The sequence below is a fragment of the Colias eurytheme genome, chromosome 20, assembly GCF_061535395.1.
Source record: "Colias eurytheme isolate Ceu_HAF_F1 chromosome 20, ilColEury1 Martin Lab GWU primary, whole genome shotgun sequence".
In the NCBI taxonomy this organism is placed as follows: Eukaryota; Metazoa; Arthropoda; class Insecta; order Lepidoptera; family Pieridae; genus Colias; species Colias eurytheme.
The window spans coordinates 4,217,082-4,242,362 of record NC_142999.1 but is presented as its reverse complement, the minus strand read 5'-3'; the positions used below and the strand labels follow the sequence as shown (position 1 = coordinate 4,242,362).

The 25,281-nt window shown below is 35.9% G+C and overlaps 1 protein-coding gene across 1 annotated transcript in view; it reads left to right on the top strand.

Annotated features, from left to right (window-relative positions):
- Positions 1–25,281, top strand: part of cic (Putative transcription factor capicua) — a 37,562-nt gene that overhangs the window by 10,762 nt on the left and 1,519 nt on the right. Inside the window, exons 3-30 of the mRNA XM_090113977.1 lie at positions 140–838; positions 1,501–1,662; positions 2,374–2,542; positions 3,171–3,270; positions 3,800–4,030; positions 4,840–4,979; positions 5,632–5,758; positions 11,385–11,481; positions 11,963–12,550; positions 13,418–13,501; positions 13,874–13,964; positions 14,288–14,497; positions 15,193–15,332; positions 15,899–16,078; positions 16,563–16,664; positions 16,978–17,097; positions 17,916–18,079; positions 18,370–18,476; positions 18,885–19,062; positions 19,446–19,588; positions 19,997–20,131; positions 20,551–20,683; positions 21,223–21,317; positions 21,938–22,112; positions 22,413–22,546; positions 22,907–23,065; positions 23,949–24,133; positions 24,940–25,060. Of these exons, the coding sequence (XP_089970103.1) occupies positions 140–838; positions 1,501–1,662; positions 2,374–2,542; positions 3,171–3,270; positions 3,800–4,030; positions 4,840–4,979; positions 5,632–5,758; positions 11,385–11,481; positions 11,963–12,550; positions 13,418–13,501; positions 13,874–13,964; positions 14,288–14,497; positions 15,193–15,332; positions 15,899–16,078; positions 16,563–16,664; positions 16,978–17,097; positions 17,916–18,079; positions 18,370–18,476; positions 18,885–19,062; positions 19,446–19,588; positions 19,997–20,131; positions 20,551–20,683; positions 21,223–21,317; positions 21,938–22,112; positions 22,413–22,546; positions 22,907–23,065; positions 23,949–24,133; positions 24,940–25,060 (4,969 nt within the window). The remainder of the gene's footprint in view (positions 1–139; positions 839–1,500; positions 1,663–2,373; positions 2,543–3,170; positions 3,271–3,799; positions 4,031–4,839; positions 4,980–5,631; positions 5,759–11,384; positions 11,482–11,962; positions 12,551–13,417; positions 13,502–13,873; positions 13,965–14,287; positions 14,498–15,192; positions 15,333–15,898; positions 16,079–16,562; positions 16,665–16,977; positions 17,098–17,915; positions 18,080–18,369; positions 18,477–18,884; positions 19,063–19,445; positions 19,589–19,996; positions 20,132–20,550; positions 20,684–21,222; positions 21,318–21,937; positions 22,113–22,412; positions 22,547–22,906; positions 23,066–23,948; positions 24,134–24,939; positions 25,061–25,281) is intronic.

Here is a 25,281-nt window from a genome sequence, read left to right as displayed (position 1 = left end):
AGTTTACAAACCTTGCAATACCTACAATGACATCAACTTTAAATTGATCTTACATTATACAAAATTGAATCTGACATCAACATTTTTTCCGGTTGTCTTTACAAAAAATCTATATGCTCATTATTATGTATCTTTACAGATCCCGGCGTCAGTGATCAGTAGCGTGGGAACGGTTAGTTTATCTCAATCGACGACCAATCCGACGCCGAATATCACAATGGCTAATCCAACCAACCCAAGCAACACGAACAACAATCAGACACCCGCACAACAGACGCCCACGCAGGCGCCCATCAGAACCTTGCCTAAGAAAAGGAAAATAGACCCTTCTGAACTAGAGGAGATTGAGCGGAATTGCATGAACCATATTCCTGAAAGGAATCATGTTGCCGTATCGGCGCCGCCTCCCGTCGAATACACGCCATCGACGTACTCATCAATACTCCAACCGTCGCCTATAGTTCACCGCTCGTCACCGCACGAGTTAAAATCGACAGAATACATTCATTACCCGAACATAGATCTGTCGGAGTGGAGAGATCACAGAGTGCTGGCGAAGCAGCGCGGTATCTACACCCCGGGAGTGATACGTCAAGCGGAGGGTTGTAAAGTGATCGTCGAGTTGGACGGGCAGGAGAACGAGCCCCTGGAGTACAGTGATATATTCGGTGCGAACAAGTACGACGTGATTAGTGACGCTAGCCCCCAGTTGAGCCATTTGTCTATCGGCTCCGCGTGTGTTGTAAGAACCGATTCGAGCCGGGAAAGTGTGCAAAATGTGTTTGTGGAAGGTTTTGTGTTCGAAGTGCATAACTCGCCGATTAGGATCCGTGTGCGGGTAAGTTTTATTTAACTTTGTATGCGTCAATGTACGGGTTTATCGGTATACAACCGTAGGAGTGTACTTCATTATATTAGAGGCACAACTCGCAAATGCGAATTATGTGGAGCTCTAAACAAGTTTTACTCGAGCAGGAAAAAGGGTTCGACATTCCTTTGAATGTATTGACATGCTGAATGTGAATGTCTATCAAAATGAAAACCTCCATTATTTAAAAACAAATTGGAGAGAATTCTTTTGAGTACATATTATGGGTAACGTTTTTCTCTTTTATATGATTAATAAAATTTGGTTTCAATAGTACGACTATAACTAACTCTATTGACTAAATATTTTTTCTAAACTTGTTACTTAAAACATTATTACACAAAGGCATTTTTTTGCTCTGTGGTCCTATTGGTCTTTGCGTGATCATAATATTAATATAATATAGCCTTCGTCGATAAAAGGACTATCTAATAGTAAAATAATTATAGTGAAGTATAGATAATTAGTGAAGTAATTAGTTAATATAGATTAGCGCGTTCAATCAAATATACAAACAAACTCTTCAGCTTTATATATTTTATGGTCTAAAATTTTGTTTTGAGGTAATTTTAATTTTTATACCAACCCAACTTTTTTTTTAATCAAAATCACACAAACACGTAACAAAACAGGTGATAGAAGGCGAGAACATGTCAAAGGACACGGTGGAGGTGAAGCGGGCGGACATACGCCTGCTGCAGCCGCCGTGGGCGGACGAGCTGGAGGACGCGGGCACGCACGCCGCGAGCGCTATGGCGCCGCACATGCGTGTGCACCCGATAGCCACTGTGCCGGTGAGTGGAGGAATTGACAAAAAAATTACAAAAAAAGAAGGCTGTTTTTTAAATTAAATTCTGAAATACTTTGGTTAGGGACTCTTGTATATAGATTATAAAGACGAACAGTTTAGCATCAAAAATATTAGTTCGAAATTAAGCGCTTTCATTCTGATCGTACATAGGCACTGTTTTATAATTTTAATGATTCTGATAAAGATTCCGATACCTCTCTGATTTAATTCCATTAATGTGCTACAGTGCGTGTTAAAATAAAACGAATCTTTTACATACATAAGATATCTATACTTATTATACTATAAATGTATTTATATTTATTATGGGCTATTTACCCGTCCTGTAGCAGATAGTTGTATTGTAAAGTTTTATGTACTTCCACATTTTTATCCCCACGCCGACTGAATACTGTTTCAATATTTATATGCAGAGTAAAACTTTAGAAAAAAGTTGCACAGTTTTTGTTATTAAAATTTTGTCACATGTTTTAATGATTAATCTATCAAGGATACTATGAGATAACACGGCACCTAAATTTGAGTTTGCCATTTAAATACAATTTTTCGTACTCTTACAAAAAAACGACTTGTTTTAGTTGTGAAGCTATGCTAAGCTACGTCGTAAATCTTTTATTTTTTGGTACCTTTACCCTGATCATACCTTTTTTTCCATTAAAAGAGTTCTGTCTGTATAGTTTTCATGTATTTCCAGTACTCAATGGGCGAGCACTTCGTGACGTCATCGCCCATGGCCGGCGCGGGCCAAGTGGTGACCGTCGGCGCTTTATCAAATGGTTCTAGACCATTCGACGACTATGGAGAGAGTGATGACGATCTGCCACGGGAGGATATCATGTTTCCCACTGATGCTTCACACATGGGTAAGTTTGGATTGAGGCAGGGAATTGATGGAAATATAGATGGGCTGTTCTTGTGTGATAAAATGGTTGTAAATCGGGGGAGGAATCTTTTTTGTATCGTTTTTACTTGAAGATCAAGAGTGGAATCAAGAGGAGGGGATATTATTTTCGTAATGACATGTACTAAATAAGCTCTAGGCTAGCATAATAATGTATGTTCTCTTTTTAAAATATCTTAGATTTTGGATAAAACCCACGAAGATCTCAAGAATTTTAATGGCGTAATAATGCATCAAAATATTGGCAAGAAACACACATATAATAGTGAATGCTGAATCTCTATTAATCTTATATATAAAAATGAATCGCAAAATGTGTTGGTAAGCGCATAACTCGAGAACGGCTGAACCGATTTCGATAATTCTTTTTTTATTATATTCCTTGAAGTACGAGGATGGTTCTTATGTAGAGAAAACTTAAATATTATGTACCACTATTATGTACTATATATATATTATGTACCACGGGCGGGCGGACCGCTAGTAGAGCAATAAATGCAGAATGAAAAATGATATTAACAATCCAATTTTAATTATATTTAAGTAAAAATAAAGTTAATATATTGTAATATAAATATTGTTGAATTCAGATTGCAGCAACAGCAAACGGAGTAGTCTACAGAGCAGAGGCAGCACTTCAAGTCTTATTGAGGGGAGTCTCACCCCACGATCTCAACCGCCTACACCCAGGTAATTACTATTTAATTCGTTAATTGTTGGAAATGTATTTAAATATCCCTTATTTTATACAATATTATGTAAGTAAATGGTAAACCAATTTGAACTTTTCAAGAGTTAGATGATTCTTAAGAGCTAATATGAAAATATATTTTAAGAACAGACCACTAATTGGATCTATATTGCTGGTACATATTGATTTATGTACTATTTATATTGTTCATATTTCAGTTAAATATGATCTTTACTTATTCGCAATAAACTGCAATCTAGTCAAAGAAATAACAAATTATTTTATCGAGCCCTTAAATTTTGCTATACATTTTTGACGGTCCCGCAACCGTTGTTTCATGTTTACCCACTCTATCTAATCCTTCAAAATTTAAATTTTACTTCGTTTTTGTCGGATCTGCAACCGTTCGATTCAAGTTTCCCCATATACCTTTTTTAACGTGAGGAAATTCGTCATGATTACAAGCTAGTAGCTACTTTGGGGGCAGCAGTACGCTTATAATACTGACCATTTCCAATAACTTACTAGATCTCAAGCAGCCACCCCGCACAAGTACAAAAAGGGCGACGTGGTCTCAACCCCCACGGGTATTCGCAAGAAGTTCAACGGCAAGCAGTGGCGGCGGCTCTGCTCCAAGGACGGCTGCACTAAGGAGAGCCAGCGTCGCGGGTTCTGTTCCCGGCACTTGTCATTACGAGGTGTGGCAAGGTCGTCGAATACTCCGCTCGCACAGGGCTCTGCGCATACGCCGCAGCAGAGGTATGAGGAGTGGGGAAATTAAAAAAAATGTACAAAAAGAGGATAGAAAAATAATTAAGTAAAAGTAGACGTAAATATTCACAATTTATATGGTGTTTGAACGTTTATTTTCTAAATAAAATATTGAATACCAAAAAAAAAAGAAATATTTCGGTGGAAAAATATTACCAGAAAATCTTGATAAAAAAAAATATATGGTCTTCAAACAAGAATAGTATCTCGTCTGTTTAAAAACAAAAATATGGATGCAAAAAATGGTCATTGAAATAAAAAAGATACGTTTATTTTCTTAAAAAAAGGAAAAAAAAGTTAACTGCGTTATAAAATATGCGTTATATTCTATTTATGTTGTAAATAAATTAGTTTACTGTATCCGTTGTCAATTTATGTTAATTAGAATGTATGTGTGTATTTTCAAATTTAAGTTTTACTTATCTATAATAAACTAGCGGTCCGCCCCAGCTTCGCCCGTGGTACCTACATGTTTAATCTCTCAAGTTGGATCGAACTGGACATGATGTGCGAATTTTATTATAATCCGTTAAGTGGTTTAGGAGTCCATTGAGGACAAACATTGTGACACGAGATTTATATAATACTAGTGGTCCGCCCCGACTTCGCCCGTGGTACATATTTCGCAATAAAAAGTAGCGTATGTCCTTTCTCGGGTATCAAAATATCTCCATACCAAATGTCATGCAAATTGGTTCAGTAGTTTAGGCGTGATTGAGTAACAGACAGACAGACAGAGTTACTTTCGCATTTATAATATTAAGTATGGATTAAGATAGTCGTAATATGTTTATCAGGAGCAGCAGCAAATCTCTATCGTCTAGTGGTACGGGCGTAGAAGGCGACGAAACGTCACGCGAATCGGACACCACTCCGCCTAACTATCGCGTTACTGGGCGATTTGACCCCGATGAAACGGAGGCTGCTAATATGCTTGGTGAGTTTTGTGGTTATTAAAAGTGTTTTTTGTACTTTAATACTTATTGTTATGAGTAATGTGAGATAGACTGCTTTAAAATTTAATATAAAAACGAAAAAAAAATATATTTCAGCAAAAAATATGAGTTTTTCATCACAATTGAAAAGAGATTACCAGTAATATTCCTAAGCAATAAATTTTTAAACTAGTTGCCCCAGAAGACGTTGTTCTGCCTTATTGACCATTCTGATATTTTCTCTCCTAACCTATTAGTAAGGCAGCGATATTAGTACCTATCTTTGAATCTTGTCAAATAAGTTTCACTTCTGACACGTGTGCTCGGCACATATGCTCTTTTTTAATTGAAACATATTATATGTTTCTAAAGAAGTTTCACTTCTGATACGTTACATACGCTCGTTTTTGACGTGATAACGTTTTTAAAATCGTTTTAGTCGGGACTCGGGTGACATGTTCAGAAACTTGTGTCTCACCTCACGAGCGCGATCGCAGGTATAACGAGAGAGAGACGGACCGATCTCCCGTCTCATCTCGAGCGCTGCCACTAATAAGACGTTATCACGTAAACATCTCAAATCGTACCTACTTTACAAACAACCAATTTTTTTTTAAATTGAAACATAACATGTATGTATGTATGTGTGTTTAGTATCGCTGGGCAGCTCGCGGTCGGGCAGCCCGGGCGCGTCGCCGGTGGGCGACAACGTGTTCGTGCCGATCTCGTCGCCGCAGCCGCCCGCCACGCACAAGCACCCCTCGCTGCACCACCTCATACGGTAACTGTCACTCACTCACTCACTCACTCACCTACTCACTCACTCACTCACCCTAACCACCTAACTCACTCACCAAGTCACCACTCACTCACTCACTCACTCACCCACTCCCTCACTCCCTCACCCACTCTAACCACCCAACTCACTCACCACTCACTCACTCACTCACCCACTCACTCACTCACTCACCCACTCACTCACTCACTCACTCACTCTAACCACCCAACTCACTCACCCACTCACTCACTCACTCACTCGCTCACCCACTCACTCACCCACTCACTCACTCACTCACTCACTAACTCAATTACTCAATCACTCACTACAACCAACCAATCAATCAATCAAAAATTCATTATTGTGCATTACAGAGACGAGTACAAATAAGGATACCTACCTACTTGAATAAAAGAGCACAACAGATCTTATCGCTAAAACTGCAATCTCTTCCAGACGACCTGGTGGACCTCTATAATTGATAAAAATTAAAAATAGAGCAAGACGTGCAATAAAAAAAATATTTATTTATTTATTTATTTATTTATTTATTTCTGATTCCTTACAGCTATTCTTACAATAATTACATAATAATTGAACAATACGCCAATAAAAAGGAATTCCATTAATAGAATTATTATAATAAACATGTGACAAAGAAAATTGAGTAAGAAAGTAGGAGGAAAAGATATACGTTAAAATAATAAACAAAATACTATTGTGATGAGTGTAGGTGTAGGTATGGTGTGTAGTTTGTTGTGAGTGAGTGTGTAGATGAGAGTATGTATGTATATACTTTAAGTTACTAAAAATTAAGTACTGAAACCTATATTATATAATAGTTATTATGAATTATTGGAAAAAGTGATTTCTTTTTTAAAATTTGAGCGAGATGTCTTAAATATGTCCACATTAGAAAATTTCTTATTATATATATCTGGCAAACGAAAAAGAGCTGAGTGTTGCAGATGCTTGGTTGATGCATGCGGTACTCTGAATAAGTGTGTGTGTCTAGTGCGGAGCGATGGCGCCTGAATAGATATATTGCTGAGAATATTCGGGCAGTCCAACTTATTGTTTACAATATCATAAAAGAGCATCATATCAATAATATCCCTTCGCTGTTCTAAGGTATTTAATTTGTGGAGTGCACAAGATTCGAGATAGTCAGCTGGATTAGCCTGACATAAAAAATTTAGCTTTTTTACAAAGATTTTTTGAATTTTTTCTAGCCGTTCAATATGACAACGATAGATTGGACGCCAAATAGAACTCGCAAATTCGAGCACACTACGTACATACGCGAAATACAGTACCTTTAAACATAGAATGTCATTAAATGCATCACTAGTGCGAAGTATGAATCCTAGATTTTTATAAGCTTTTTGCATGACATACTCGACATGATCATTATGTGACAGTTTTGTGTCGTGGATAACACCCAAGTCCCTAATTTGATTTGTTCTTTGAAGCATTTCATCATTTAATCTATAATCAAATTTAATAACATTGTTCTTCTTACGTGTAAAAGTGATTATTTGACATTTGTTTATATTAACCGATATTTTATTATTTTTGTAATAAAGGGAAAGGCGATTGAGATCACTTTGCAGTTTGAGACAGTCTTCTATGGAGCAGATTTTTTTATAAAGCTTCTTGTCATCGGCAAATACGAGGAAATTAGAATTAAAAAAGCATTCATATAGATCATAGATAAATACGTTGTAAAATAACGGTCCGAGATGTGAACCTTGAGGAACACCGGATGTCACTGTAATAAAATCTGATCTGTAACCCCCTAGTACTGTTGCTTGACTTCGATTCTTTATATAGGACTCCGTCCATCTTAGGAGGTTGCCTCTAATACCAATGGCAAAAAGTTTCATTAATAGAATATTGTGATCCACCTTATCAAACGCCTTCTCAAAATCCGTATAGATAACATCAATTTGAGAATTGTCATCTAGGTCTCTGTTTATGTCATGTGTAAACTCAAGCAAGTTGGTGATAACGCTTCGCGATTTAATAAAGCCATGGTGATTATTAGGGATGCATCTTGAAGCACTAAAATATATGTTGTTAAAAGCAATACGTTCAAGAAGCTTTCCAAATATATTCAACATTGATATTCCTCTGTAATTCGTTATATCGGTTTTAGATTTACTTTTATGTATTGGTACGACTTGCGCCTCTTTCCATCTGTTAGGGAAAATACCTTCCGAAAAAGAGCGTTTAAATAATATTAAAAGGGGAGATAATAGGCCAGATTCACACTTTCTTATAAAAATTGCAGGTATGCCGTCAGTACCAGCTCCTTTCCGAGGATGAAGTTGTTTAAATATTTTTTTAAGTATAGTCACGTTAACCTCAATGGAATGAAGGTTATCGGATATATTAGCTTCTTTAGCGTAGTTGGGGATTGATTGATCGCATGGCTGGAATACGCTTCGGAAATATTCGTTAAATGAGTCGCAAATATCTTGTCCGTTTGTTAATAGACGCCCTTTATAAGACATTGTCTGCGGCAGACTATGGTCAGACCGCTTGTTTTTTATGTAAGTCCAGAATTCTTTCGGTGAATTTATAATGCTATTTTGACAACGGTGTATATACTTATTGTATGATTCTAATTGCAATTTTTTAACACGGGCTCTGAGAAGAGAGAAAGCGGCATAGTCGCACGGATTATTAAACTTTTTCCATTTAGTATGAATTTTTGATTTTTCTTTAATAAGATTAATTAGTGCTGGTGTATACCATTTGGGATAATTGTACCGAGACGTAAGTCTGACAATAGGGATATACTCGTCAATACAGGAATATATAACCTTATAAAATGCATCAACAGCTTCATTGACAGTGCCAGAATATAATAGCTCGTGCCAGTTAATATTTTTTAACTTATAGTTGATCATGTCATAATCACCCTTAAAAAATTTCCGTACCACCCGGGTTTTGCATTGTAAAGGTTTTATGTATAAATCATTAATAATACATTCGAGTGGACTATGGTAAGGATCAATATTTACTAGCGGATTAGAGCTTATGCTACAGAGTAAGTGGGTATTAGAAAGAACAAGGTCCAGAATATTACCGCATGTATTTTGAAAAAAGTTGTATTGCTGTAAACCCAGTAAGTTAAATGTGCCTAGTAAATTCAAAGCAGAGTTATAAAGTTCGGAGTTGCATTGTTTTGATATATTAAAGTTGTCATTTTCCCAACTAATAAAAGGAAGATTGAAATCTCCGGTAACTAAAAAATTGTCATTAATATTATTACTGTAAAAATCCTTTAAGGCGTTATCAAAGTCTTTGAGTAAATGGGGAGCGTCAGAATTAGGTGGTATGTATACTGCTATAATGTGTAAATCTTTGCTATTGTAGTGTGAACTGATATTAAAAGAGGATTTTGGAATAGTTAGCCAAATACTCTCCGATTGTGTGCAAAGTGTAATATGACAAAAAGCCGAAAGACTTTTTTTGGCACAAATTAACACTCCTCCACCTCTCTTTTTATGTTTTCGGTCGTATCTAAAAACGTCGTAATTATTATTGTTGCAGATTTCTGTGTTCAATATACCATCGCAAAGCCAACTCTCAGTAAAAATTAACAAGTCGTAACTACTATTTTCAATATTTTTATAAAGTAAATGTAATTTAGTGCGCAAACCACGAGCATTCTGATAATAAATCCTAAGATTATTTAATACTACCATTGTATTTAGTTAAGAATAAAAATAAATAAAATAAACGCTGACGAGAGAATAATAATATATCAAGAATGTCGTGGTTACGCAAAGTATATTTCGGTGCTACTTTATGTTTTAAAATGTTGTAGTACGATATAAATATAATAAAAAGTAAATGTATCATTAAAAAATACATTGTGCACAAATAAATCATAATATTGAGGGTAGTTTGAAATAGTGCTTTATAACTATGCGGTGTTTTAAAATGTGGACAGGCTAACCGGGGTGATAAACACTTGGTATAATGAAGTAATAGATATAAAATTGTAAAAGTTTCAAAATTCATAAAATTATATTTTAAGTTGTGTATGTGTAGAAAGTTATAGTGTAATATAATTATGTGTGTGGTAAAATTGTAAAGTGAACTGGTATATCTTAACCTCGTGAAATTAATCTTGAAACGTAACAAGTGGCATATGAACAAAAGTTTACATTTTAAGATTTGCCTAAAAAATCCGACAAATCATTTTCCGAATTAATAGCTTTTGGTGGAGACTTTTCGTTGCGACGAACATAAATAATACAGTTTCTCACCCAAACGTATTTAATATTGTATTCTTTTGCGCGAAGTTTGCAGTTGTTCAATAGGATTTTATTTGCTATTGTAAGATGTTCGTTAACAAAAATTTTTGTCGCGTTGTCGGTGTAGTTGAGATCACTCGCGTTTAGTCCCTTCTGTTTATTGAATAATTTGAATTTAGCCAATAGATCGTCTTTACACCTTCTGTTTTTTAGCTTGGCGATAATTTTCCTAGGATGACCTTGTTTTTGTCGAAACGACTGCACCCTCGTAATGAACTCGATGTCTTCTTGCGCAAGAGTGGACCCGATAGTTGAAGATAGATGTAGAAGTATCTCAACCAAATTTTCATTCGACTTTTCTGGAATGCCCACCAGTTCTACGTTTAAAAAACGTGATTTTTGCTGCGTATTTTGGTGTTCTAAGTTGATAACAGAAACCTTTTTCTCGAGATTTGAGATTATGATATCTTTTTTTGCAAGTTCTGAATTAATATTCTGAATTTGACTGCCTAAACTTACTATTTGAGCCTTAGACTTTTTTAACTCGTCTTTTAGGGATTCTACCATATTTAATTTCAGATCAATGTCGGCTAGTCTAGTAAAAATCTCCTCCATAACATTGGCATTAAACTTTGTAGTTAGTTCGTTTACTTCAAAACGCAATTGAGATACATTCTCCGGCAGGGAGGTTAATGGTGCGAGCATCTCTTCTATTCTATTAAGTTGAACTTGATAAGACGCTGGCTCTTCATGCACAGTAATATTCTTTGAAACGGTATTAATTGGTTGCGGGCTCTTTCTGCAGTCTGGACACGTCCATGATGATTGCCTGTTACCCAACCGTCGCCAACCAATCTCCGTTAAGCTGACACAGTAGAAGTGGTATGTCATGCGGCAAAGTGAGCACTGGGCACCATCCAAAACATTATCATCGCAGCGTTTGCATAAATTATCCATACCAAGGGTTTGTAATCTCGGAAGTTGCACGGACTGGTGATGATGTTGTGTAGATAAGAAATCGCCGGCAGTGTTCGTATGAATATACACTGGTCAATACGTCAATTACGTATGAATGTTCGAACTTAACACTGAATTTACTTTTAACTGGATATAATATTAAAGTGTGCAAAGATGTAAAAGTTTAACTTTTTCGAGAAATTTAACGGTAAGAACGTCTTTGTCACAGTAGGTTGACAGACAGACAGAGAAATATAGACAGAGAAATATGATTTATTTATATTGCGGCGTGTATTACATACACGCTGTCTTTATGACGTATATTTGTAATGTATGTATGCGTGCTGTAATTATAGTGTGTGCATTAATATTAATTTATAATATGTATTTTTATATTACAGACCGGAGTTGGTTCGTCCGGGTAGAGTCAGCTCACCGGTCGGTGGAGTGGCTACGAGTGTCATACGAGTGTCGCCGGCACCTACTTATCACTATCAGGTATTATTTTATAATTAATACAGCTTTATATAAACAAACTCAGATCTTAGTAGCTCTATGTATAATAACAATGCGTTCAATAGCAATGAATGAAGCTTTTATTTACCCTTTCAGCAAAAGTTATAAAGATTGATATTCTTTACATGCAGAATCAGATAAAAGTATCTTCAATAAACATTATTTATTTATTTTTATTTATTTATTTATAACTCTTTATTGCACAAACTAAAATATGACATTAATACATAAGAAAGGCATAGTTTGTACAAGAGGCGGCCTTATTGCTAAGCAGCAATCTCTACCAGGCAACCTGATGGAAAGGAAATGTATGAAGTTAATGGGATAGTGCAAAAAGTATTTACCATGTGTTTTAATAGAATGTAATATTAAACTAGCCTCTTCGTAGTAAACTGTTATATTTCTTGTGTTTGTGTTTGATTTTTACTGCAAATAAATTCTAATTCTATTCTATTCTAAATAGGTGGAAAGCCGCAACGGCCCCAGTCATCAATCCACGCCGTCAAATATAATCGGCATACAGTCCAGTCTACAAAGCAGCATGCAATCCAACTTCACACCGCCAACTCTCCAATCAACCCCAAACCTTTCAAGCATATCCATAATAAACAGCATGAACCCGAGCTTAACGAGCATTGCCAACACAATACGCAAAACAGAAGACAGCCCTCACAACCTGGTCCTACATAGAAGTATACCGTCCAATGGTATTAACTTCGACATGTATAACAACCAGCCGCTGCACTTGAGAAACGGTATCCATGAATATCGGCGGGAAGAAGTGACGTCACCGCTCGGTGGCCATGATAACTTTCAAACGAGACGAGTCCCAGAGTACGAAGAAGAAGAAACCGCAGTGCAGCAAAATGATTGTCACCGTCAGGAGGAAGAGGCCAAGCGTTTAGTGAAACCGGCGCCGATACAAGCTCGCTTCGTGTCTTTACTCGATGCTGAGGCGAAGGATTCGGTTAAACGCTTCTATGTGATACCGCAGAACTCGATTGAGAAGAAGATCGTGCTTATAAAGAACGAACCCCCGGATTCTGTGCAAGTAAGTTGTGTCTGTACTGGCTTATTTAAAAGTTGTATTTTTTGTTAGTTTTAGTTCCTACTGGCAATGTAGAATTAGTACAAAATGTTTTATTTATATTCGATACGTAATATTTTAGTTTCTAAAATATCGCATATATGGTTGATTTATATATAATTGGTTTATACCATATATATTATATGTACTGGAAAAATAACTCGGTAAATATTATTTAATTCTATTAAATTATTATTATCATAGCATTGATATTGATTTATCCTTATTATTTTTCGAAATGTCCATAAAAGGTTTTTAAGGTATTAATTTTAGGGTTTTCAAATAAGGCAATAGATGATATTGCCACCAGTTCAACTATAAACTGTACATTTGTTCAAACTGAAACTTCAGATCAGAAGTGAAACTTCTTTGGCAAGATTCAAATATACCGTCGCCTTAGGGTCAGCTCACACCGAGACGCGACGCGGCGCGACGCTGCGCGCACTTTTTTCATAGAGCGACTCAGAATATACTTTATTCACTACACGAAAAGATACACATTACATTGTGAGAATTCAGATTACGTTGCACCACGCAGCGCTGCGCCTCGAGGTGCCTCGCGGCGTAGCAATGTGTATCTTTTCGTGTAGTGAATAAAGTATATTCTGAGTCGCTCTATGAAAAATGTGCGCGCAGCGTCGCGCCGCGTCGCGTCTCGGTGTGAGCTGACCCTTACTCCATGACGTTACGGTATTGCCATGATCTTGAAATTTTACTCTGAACGCGCCTAAAGAAGTTTCACTTCAATAACAATGTTAAATAAATATTCTGGTAATGTATGCAAGTTTATACAAAACAGGTGCACTGTTGTTAATATGTTTTACGTTACAGATAGATCACAAAACGCATCAGCTAACACAGCACGTAAACAACGACGCCGAGACGGAACAACGCAATATTGATAATGGCGATCATGTATGTACATGCACTTTGTTACTAACACTTAGTAAAGTGTGTTTTTGTAAAGTATATGGTGTGGTGGAAATGTTTATTAAAATTGTTATGAAAGTAGAATGTGTTCATTTTGGGTGAATAGAATGTGTTCAATATAAAAATATTATTAGGATTGATTTAATACCAAAGGTGGCATTTGATTCACACAAAAGATTTTTGATATTTTCTAAATCAAAGAGATACCAAAAATTGCCTTCTGTCCACTTACTCAATATGTAATGCATCGTTTAGTTAAAATCTGACATTAGAAAATGTTGATATCTTGTTGATCATATTTAAAAAAAATATAATAATTTTTGTCTATACTATACCGGTGCAATTTGTTATTTGCAGGTAAATAATGTGAATAGTAGTGCAGTAATAGTACACCCCAGTCAACTTTTGCCCGTCCTGCCTCCCCCCACTTCGCACACTGCTATAATTGGTAAGAATTATTCAGCATTTATTTTTGATTGATTGCCTAATTGATTTTTGTTATAAATTATATTTTAGTGAACATTTTATACTATTTTTAATTCATTACTCATTTTTATATTTTTGTCAACTAATTTGACCATTTATTATATAACAGTATAATAAACTATCAATGGTAAAAAAGTCAATTAACGCGAGTGTTATCACGTTGATACGCTTGCGCAAGTAGACCTCTTTTCAGTTAATTTAAGGTTTACTTGCGCGAGCATTGATACGTACACACTTGCGCTAGTCAATTTCTTATTAAATACATTTAAACACTTGATCCCACAGTATCAACAAGCGGAGTGAACGGCGCAGTGTTTCCATGGCAGTCGCTAGTGCCGTGGTTACGGGCCAGTTCCCCGCCCCCAGCCGCGCCAGCACAACCCCCGTCCCCACGCACCCCGCGCACGCCCCACACCCCACACACCCCACACACGCCCCATACCCCACACACGCCGCATATCAAGAGCGAGGAGCAGATCAAGACTGAAAGTAATGGTGAGTTATTATAGTAGAGCCAAATTAATAGGCAACATTTGACGTCTATCAATTTTATCTTCGAAGGGAGGTAAGCTGCCTAAAACAATCGATTAAAGTGAATTAATCGATACGGACTTGAAACATCAGGCAAATCTCTGTCCAAGTAATATACAGTGTGGAAATTTTCTGATGGGCCCTGGAGGGAAAGTATGTACTTGAAATATATACTGTAGATAGCAAATTTTGATGAAAGATAACATTTCTTTATTCTTAAAAAGAAATAGAAATAAATTCATAGATTTTTCGAAATTCTGAATGACTGGGAATCGAACTAACTAAAAATTAAAATTTGTTATTTCATTCTTCTAATCGACAAAAAGTTCGGTGTGGCGTACCGCAATCTATGGAGTGACATTACAGTATAGAATTCTAGAAGACGTTATTGTTATTTTTAGCAGACGCTGAATGATTTACTGGATTTTCTAAAGTGTCTTTTTTTGTTAAAAGAAATTTAGATATTTTTCCACAAAAAAAAAATATAGGTAACTGTAACTTATTTATTTAGATGACAACGTAACATAGGGTTCCCTAACGATACTTAAATTATATAACATACAAATTTATTTAACTTAATTATGATATTAGTACCAACCAAATCGATCTATGACAAACATTTCCTAATACAAAAACTATATAAATTATTTGTGACGCAGATACGGTAACATCAATGTGCACGGACGACGACGACGAAGTGTTCGAATGCGAAGATTCTGGAACAAACGGTGCAGATAACACCAATAATCGGCGCTCGCAGAGCCTGTCCTCGCTCAACCAGCCTGGAGGACCTGATAAGGTGGGTTTTGGATTTGGCTTATATGGTCATGTTGACTTTTGGAAGTTTTTTATTGTGTTAATGGTTTATGTGATGAAGTGATGATTTTTCATTAAAGGAGCTACATAATATTTATATTTTTCAATAATATTGAACTATTGATGTTTTGTAATTAACCAAAGAATTTTGTTAAAGTAGCTTGTCTTGAAATTTTGTGGTGGAGAAGAGAAATTATTTAGAATTTTGTAAAATCACAATTCGTTTAAAAATGTGCGTGACTTATACAAGACTATAAAGGCGGTTGCGTGACGAGTATGTTTATGCCTCATCAGCGACCAATAAGAAGGCGATGCGACGCATACGCAGACCTGCTTTCTCAAACACGCAATTTATTGCGTCAAAATATTAATGGGCTTACTACAAAACAATTTAAACACAGCCTACAGTCTAACTTCTGGGATCTGTCACTTTAATAATTGTCTATGTGAAATACGATAAAACCAGATTAAAAAGAACCCGCACTTAAAGTTAAACTCTGTCAAAAGTTTTTTGTGGTAAGACAGCAACATTTTGTTCTTCTCTTACAGAAGGAGCGTCGCATCCGTCGTCCAATGAACGCGTTCATGATATTCTCGAAACGGCACCGTCAAATGGTGCACCAGCTGCACCCGAACCAGGACAACCGTACGGTCAGCAAGATACTCGGCGAGTGGTGGTATTCGCTGAAACCGGACGAGAAGCAGAAGTACAACGAGCTGGCTAGCGAGGTGGGTGGGGTGTGGGGTTATTGTCTAGTGGCACATCTGCCACCAGCTCTACCAAATTTATATACATTAAAAAATTCCAAAAAAATCCTTTTATTATAATTCTTTGGTTAAAATGGAGTAGTGTACCCCGCACGGTCAGCAAGATACTCGGCGAGTGGTGGTACGAGGTAACGCCGCATGAGTCATGTTTTTTCGTGCGTGCAGCCGGCTCTATCGAATTATAAGACGTTGTCACGTCAAAAAGAGCGTGTGTACCGAGACACGTATCAGAAGTGAAACTTCTTTGCCAAGATTCAAAGATACCAAAATCGTCGCCTTACTCCAAGACGTGGCGGTATTGCCACGACGCGACTTAGAAATTTTATTCTCAACGCGCCGAAGTAAGTTTCACTTCAAAAATCTTTTTTGACAGACACTTGTCAATTAATTTTCTTCCAGTCTAACGTCATAATAACGCAATTTAATGTTGATATTTTATTTGTAGGTTAAAGAAGCTCACTTCAAAGCGCACCCCGAATGGAAGTGGTGTAACAAAGACAGGCGCAAGTCGTCCAGCAGCAGGGACCCGACGGGATCTATGCCTCAGGTGAGTTATCGTGATAGGCTTTAACTGTGTTTATTTTGTTGAGAATTTGTTTATTAAAGCTGCCAGAATTTCAGCATAATACTTTGATGTTACTATATTTTCGATGTAAAATAGAATTGTCATTTGATTATTATATCTTTTTGACTATTGAAAAATCATCTACATATTAATATCTCTATAAAATTATAAATATAATCTCTAATCTCTATAAAATTATTAATATAATGATGATGTTGTCATATCTTTTTGGACATTATTATTTATTGCACACCATAAAAATAATTAATTTTAATTGAAATTTGTCCATTTGCAGAGTCCCCGAACCCCATCAGATGTGATGAACAGCGGCTTATCACTAAGCGGTGCGGAGATGATGAACACGAACACGTACGCACACGTTGCGTCGCCGCAACTCAGCGATGATGAGCCGATGGTGAGGTTTTTCATGATCATATCATAAACATAAAAACATTTATTTGTCTGAATAGTGGTAGTACAAAGTTCACATTGGATTATTGCGTAAAACAAGATATGTAAAATTAAAAATGGTGTCTTAATTCGATATTTTCCTGTTCTAATTTGTCGATTTGTCGAAAGTTATGAGCTATATTGGTTTAAATCACGTTTATATTATTGATATTATTTCAATTGTAATAATATAATTGAATCAAAAGTGCGGTAAGTATATACAGGGTGTCCCACTGTTGGTATACTAAGCGCAAAGGAGGTTATAGTTTTGCATACACTGAGTACGTAAAAAATACTTATAAAATTCCAGACGCATTTTTTTTTCAAATAGATGAATTCTTAAAACTCTATGTGTACACCCATAACAAGCAACCCGCCCAACTTTGCCACCAACACGTGAGCTATCATTTAAGATTATGTTTTCATAGACAAAATGCTCACATTAGAGAAGCGGTATATGCCGGCTGCGCGAAGCTAGAGAAGAAAACATGAATTTTCAGGAAAAATTTAACAAAAAATTTTTGACGTAATTTTGTTGTTTAAGTATTTTTTACGTGATCAGTGTATACAAAACTACAAGTCCCTTCGCGCTTAGTATACCAATAGTGGGACACCCTGTATATATATATATATATATATTTTTTTTAATCGTATTATTACTAAAATTATTTTCCAAACATGCAATTTTGATTTTATGTATCTTTCGTACCTTCCCTTTCGAACACTCAGAAGAACTTATTTTTAACAAATAAAACAAAAATAACTAATCAATTCCTACCACAGATAACACAAACAACAGAAGAGCCTCCACCTGCACCGCAGACCACAAACGAGATAGACCTCAAGTGCCCGGAGAAAGTGAACGATTCGGACTCGGAAGGCGTTGAAACTAGAGAGTACATCACGCACCATGATCATACACGACGACCGAAGGCTATTAAAGCTAGGTGGGTTATAACAGTGTTTATTGGAAATTGAACTTTATAGTTTAGGAGATAAGATTGATTTTTAGCTGATTGTTTTCCTGAACTAGTGCGCCTAGTTATTTATTTTGTTGTAATGTGTTGTAATTGCGTTGTATTTTTCTATTAACAAGATATTGTTTTATAATGTAGATAATCACGGCAGACCTATTTCAATTAAATCGAAGTGTACAATAAAAGAATCAGATTAAATTTTTTAATAAAATAAAAAAATACTTATGGAAGTCACTCAAGTATCAAGCATTTTTGTTTAGGGCTGGTTCGTCCGACAATTTGCTCGGTATAACGGCTTCGAGTCCCGGTGGCTCCAAGGTGTTCCAGCCAACTGGCGGTGCGTTTAAATCTACGCACGCTGATAATGGTAATTATATGTTTTAGATATATAAAAATAGCAAGATAGTAAGTAAAAATATAGTAAATTATTGGCATAGTTTTATTTAATAGTCAACTCTTTTTGTTCAATGATTGACTGAAATTTATTGAACACTACTTTTATATAAATGAATAACATTTCCTATCCTATAAATAAATAAAGTTGAATTATCTTTTGTTCAATTTTAGTTCGAACTTGGCCTATTTTCTTTGTCCATAATAAGTTTTTATTTACTTTAAACATTGATTTTAAACATAATTTTGCGATGTGAATCCTTATTCCCGATATACTATTTGGAATAGCTGAAGCGCTTTCATTTCACGAGTTTCACCGAACAACATATTATACCTGATCTAATTCCACAAGCAGAACCAATCACAATCGCACATTTCCCAGGCGACACGCACCGCCAATGGACGGCGTTCACGGCGGTGAAATCGACCAATCAGAGCCAAGCTCCGAACCCACACACAAGCACGCAGAACATCACGAGCAGCGTGCAAGGCATCACGCTCAACGCGCAACCCATGTCGACTCAAGCGGCGTTGGATAACGCGATAGCGAGTATTATCAGGTTTGTGTGAGCTTTTTTATGTATATGTGTGTATGTTGAATTTTATATGACGTTTTAGAATCACGCGTTCGTGAGATTTTTTTAAGAATAGAAAAAAATCGGGAGCGGGACTCGTACCCGCTTTATTAAATTAAATTTCAATGACACCAAAACAAATTTTTTACAGTTCACAACAATAAATTGAAATTAAAATATAATCAAGTAGTTTTTATTTCACTATAAATAAAAATGCAAAAAAAGTATTGATTTCCTGACCCTTTAGTGACTAAAAGAATATTCTTATCGTTACTCAATATTAAATTAATTCATCAAACCCTACTATTATTGAATTTCTGAAATAATATGTTTCTTGTTATAAAATAATATATTTTTTTTACCAACAGCCCGCCCGCAAGTAGTGGTGTGCAAGTGATATCGACCGGTGTATCGATGCCGCAAACATCGACATCGACAAACGCGCTAAGTAACGCACTACTAAAGAGCGTGACGCTGGTCAATCGGAATATGGGCGATAATAAGCCTTCAGGTATGTGTAATGTATTAACTTTTACTGAAATATAATTTCTTTATTAGCATAAGCACAGTAGATTACTGTAAATGTTTCAAAGACTTTTATGATTATTAATTTACAGTAAATATTAATGGAATATTTCTTTATGGTAACACTGTTAACTTTAAGTTATTCTAACGTTGTCAAAAAAACGTTGCTTAAACAGTTATATGTTATGGAATTGTTTCTTTTTGTTTTCAATTATAAAAGACGTATGCGTCCTGGTTCTGAAACATAATTGTGACTAACGGAGAAAACCTGAAGTGTATATGTAATCTTTACTTTTTCTATGAATTTCGTTCTATCCATTCTTACGTCTATAATTTTTGAAGCAAATACATTTGCCATTATCGTCAACATATTAATGTTGTTATTCATTCCTAGGTCCAATAACCCTATCAGTGGACGCATCAGGCAACTTATTCATCAAAGCAAGCCAACCTCCAGAACCACCTTCCGATGGGCACACCAACCAGCTGCACTATGTTTTGCAGCGGCTTTACGTGCCTTCGTTCACTGGTGAGATTGATTATTTATTTATTTTAATAATATAGAGTGGGATAATGTAGAGAAGGATACTTTATTTGTGTTTAATGAGACTATTCTTGCGGGTAGTATTCGAAAATAAAATTATCATAAGTAATTTGTTATACCATTATTTTCTATTAAATGCTCAATAGATAGTAACAAATAGTTGGAGATAAAAATATATTCTTCCTTGTTGTTTTGTTACATAAATCGTCATAGCACCAATCTCAAATACAACCGTAGTTAAATCATAAATTGAATGAATAAGTATTTTTTCTCCTTCCTAGCCATTTATAAATAGCCTTCGTCTCGGCTAGGCACTAAAACAATTTACATAATGTTAAATTAGTGTACGTATAAAGAATTTACGTAATAAGAATGAATTAATTTACCACAAAATTTTGTTTCAGAAGTGGAAACGAACAAGACGCCCACGCAAACGGTGCAAAGTGCTCCGCCATCCGTGATAGTGTCGCAAAGTAACAACAGTCTCAACACGAACAATAATAGTAACAACACTGCGCCAATCAACAAACCTACTACGTAAGTGTATATTTATATAGGTTTTAGTCTATTTTCAGTCTCGGCTAAATACGTAAAAAAATAATTCTTATAAAGAATACTAGCTGCCCCGGCAAACGATGTTCTGCCACTCTTATCACTTAGGGTTATGAAAAATCGATGTTAGCCGATTCTCAGACCTACCTGATATGCACACAAAATTTCATGAGAATCGGTCCAGCCGTTTTGGAGGAGTATGGTAACTAACCAATGACAGGGGAATTTTATATACATATTAGATTTATTTGGCTATTATTAAATATTTTTCACGTATTTCCATTACAACAAATTTTAACACGCCCCTACATACATTTTTTAGTTAATAATAATAAAGCAAGCAGCAATATAATATTATTATAACTTACCTACTACTCTACTGAAAATATATTCAAAAACTCAAGTCTACAAATATGGAAATCATTCTTACGTTCTCTGTTTCGGAATGGTCGTTTCCCTATTTAATCTATAAATAAATACTCGATTATTATTTATTAAGAACATCTAAAATATATTTTTCTCAGTGAATGGGACGGAGTAGAAGAGACTCGTCCTTTCCCTCTCGCACCGACGCCTGCGCAGTTGGGGCGGGCACCGCTACAAAAGCGGCTTAGTAGAGGTTTGTGTTTTAGTTATTTATCTGATTATGTTTGTGTTTTGAATTGTATATATATAATATTTTTCAAATGTTAGTTGGTCAAAAAATTATTATGTATTTATAATTTGGAAATATTTAGTAAAAAAGTTACCTATATTAATAAATATACTTTGTAACTTTTACAGGGGCTTATTTTAAACATTGTATTTACATATTATTTTGCTATCATGAAAGAGTCGATTTGTATTACGATTTTAGTAGATTTAAGTTATTAATAAAATCCCCATTTTATATAAAATGGTCATCTTTTATTAATTCCATATTAAATCTTTACGAGCAGAATTATTATACAAATTAATATCTAGATGATTTCGTATAAATCACAATAATGGGTAGTAATTTTATTAATGACTAGCTGCTCCGCGCGGTTTCACCCCCGTGGCTCCACTCCTGTTGCCCGAAGCGTGATGAAATATAGCCTATAACCTTCCTCGATAAATGGGCTATCTAACACCGAAAGAATTTTTCAAATCGGACCAGTTGTTCCCGAGATTAGTGCGTTCAAACAAACAAACAAACTCTTCAGCTTTATAATATTAGTATAGATATGTAATAAATATTAACGTGTCTATACTTTCCAGGAGCATCTACAGGCTCAGTAGGCAGCGAGCAAAACGTGCCTCGCTCGGAACCAAACCCAGTACCACACTTTGATACACCAGAGTCTTTACAATCGCCCAAAAAGATCGAGAACTTGCCCAGTCCGTCTTTGAAGAAAAGCTTGTTTAAAAAGGGCAACGAGGATGGGAGGGATAAGTATGTTGAATAGTTTTACTTTGCTATGTAAATATTTGTGTATTTGAATATTTTTTTATCCATATAACAAGATACTCGATAAAATTATTTCCTGCCTTATCCATAAAAGATTTTTGTTTGTATTTTTTTATAGCAAGTGATACTTAACAAATACGCTACGATAAGGCGAAGGATGCGGGTTCGGACATTCCAAACTCTAGATTGTTTTTACACTATTCTTAAAAAAGGCTTTTTCGTTATGATTATTTTTAGTATCTGTCGCTATTTTTCTATAACTAATATTAAATTATTTTTTTGCAGAGTGCTAGAAACGGTGAATTTCGAGGCCAAATTCAGTACTTTACCGCAGTTCAAACCAGAAGCGGCAAGTCCCAGTGGCATGGTCGTACCGCGAAGCCCACAGTTATATTTGCGAAAGAAACACGCTAAAATTGGTATGTGGTGTGTTTTAATTTTTAACCGACTTCAAAAAAGGTGAAAGTTATTAAAAGTATTTTTTTTGTAGGTTTCAAAATTTACACGAATTTGTAACCAAATCTTTTTAAATCAGAGCTTTGTTTACTTTAGTATTTAGATGATTAATTACGTTTCGAAGGACTCTATCTCAGAAACTTCTCATTGGATTTAAAATTAATGTGGTCACTGTTCTGTCAAAAATACGAAACTAATAATAAAACGCACTTTACTGCTATAACTTACGCACTTTATTTTCATTGCTATTCTGACTAATCTGTTATAATTCAAATTTTAGAAGCACTCAATATTTTTTAACTAATATAATAATATACTTACAGAGGAAGAAACCACATCCGTGACGCCGCAATTAGAAGCGGAAGTGATGAACGGCAATGGCATCCCGACACCGCACTCGTACGGAACTACACCACACACTACCACCAAGCTCGTGGGGAACACGTTCTTTGGGCCTGACTTCAATATCGACACGTTTAGAGGTAAAATTAAGTTAAAATGTATAAAATAAATTGGGTTATTTTTGTTGAAGTGAAAACTTCTTTAGCGGCGTTGAGCACTTTTTCTGTAATGGGTATAAAATCTTAAACTCGCGTCAGGACACGTGACCTGATCGAAAAAGCGTAAGACGGATGGATATCAAACATGCTCAACGTTAATAATCAAGTTTTCACTTCTGCCGGCACTCCCGGAGTGCAACCCGTCTTTTTTAGTATTTAATAAAATACGGTTTAACAGACTTAGAGGTGGGTCTGCTTAGCTGGCAATACCGGTGACACATAAGGCTGAATATAAAGTAGTTTTTATTTAATTTAAATATTTACAATTTGTTCTTAAAAGTGTATTTATAATTGATAAAATACAGTTTTATAGTAACAACAAACCTGCAAATTCAAATACAAATCATTTATTTGTTAGAATTGTGGTAATACAGAAGATCACATCATTTAAATAGAATAGTTCACACAATTTGTCAAACAATTGGCATACAAATTTTACACAATTACATTACACATTATAATATAATGCGTGTGAGTGTGTCTGCGTGGATAAAGTGCGTCAAATAGGGCAATATAGTGTCAAAAAGCATTGAGGTGTCACCCCGCACGTTTGCTTCTGGCACTTGCGACGTGTGAGATACGCTTATAATAAAAAATAAACATAGTTTGTGAACTTGTTACATATTTAATTATTTCAATATAGACAATGTTTGCAATTCTTCTTTACATTTATAAACAACAAAGTTACTATCGAAAACGTTTGCTATAACAAGCATTTTCAATAGTAACTTTGTTTTCGATTCGATAGTAGTTTTGTTCTAGCAAACATTTTATATGTTTGTTTTAAAATCGTCATATTCCACAGTATCAGAAAGCATGGAGGAGATGTCCCCCCGCACCCCCGGGTCGGGCGCGTGCGGGGCGGGGGGCGCGGGCGCGCGGGGGGAGGCCGGCCACCGCCGCGTGCTGGAGCAGAGGAGACATCTCGTACTCAAGCTGTTCCAGGACCACGGCATGTTCCCCACCACACAGGCCACTACTAGCTTCCAGGTGAGACAGAGATAGTGCAATTGTAGTGTCAGTACGGAGGAAATGTCACTTGCGAGCATTGAGATAATATTACTACGTATGGAGGAGACACCACGAACAAAATCTGTGCGCCATTTTTTTGCTCTAAGCTTTAAAAATTATTATCTAGTTAGGTACGTACCGATGAAAAGTTCTGTTAGTCACTTTTCCGTATTATTTGTGCAATATCGTAACACACACGAAGGCATATTTGATGCGTTTCACTTTAAAACAAATAAAAAAATGAACATGCAGTTACGCCATATGGCGTATCTCAATGGTTGCGAGGGGAGCTCGGAAACATTATCTTAAATTATTAAATAAAGCATTGTTGATTCTGGCACTTTCCGATCGCTACCGCGGCTCGCTTGATCAGCTCGTGCAGAGATTCACAGTAACTCGTGACACTCGTCGCTTTGCTCCTCGCTAACCCATCTTTACTCTGCCAAGTTCCTGCCTAAAATAATAAGGAAGCTTTTTGGGCGATTTAAAATTGCTTCAAGTTATGAAGGCATGTCCATAAACCAATTAATATTCAGAATGAGTCATGGCTTTTATGTATGGCCACAATGCGTAATGGACGAATATCATGCGATGTAGTCTATCTATTATTGTCTCAAAACGTAAGCATTTTCATTAGAGCCACACGCATTACGCGATGTCATCTTCAATCTTTTATTACTATGACGCGTAGGATAATATTTTTGAGCGCAACATACACATGGCTATTGAATTTGATATAATATTTCGATAGTCACTTATTTATAACCTTTTATTTCCTGTTCCAGGCGGCTCACACAGACATATTCCCCACAAAGATGTCGCTGCAGCTGAAGATTCGCGAAGTGAGGCAGAAGTTGATGGCGCAGTCAAACCTCACGCCGCACTCCGAAGTCAACACGCCTACTAGTGAGATAATTTTAATATTATGTTGTTCTGTTTATGTATAATCTAAATTTAATATTAATTTTGCTATTTACTTATGCGGTATGTTAAAATGGGCTTCGGTTTCATCATTTGTTTTGTAGTTCTGATAAGAAAATAGCTTTTATAGAGCGTAATCGGACATAATCTCTAACGACAAATGAGTTAAATGAATCATATCATTTGATGGCCACTGTTGCTTTTTT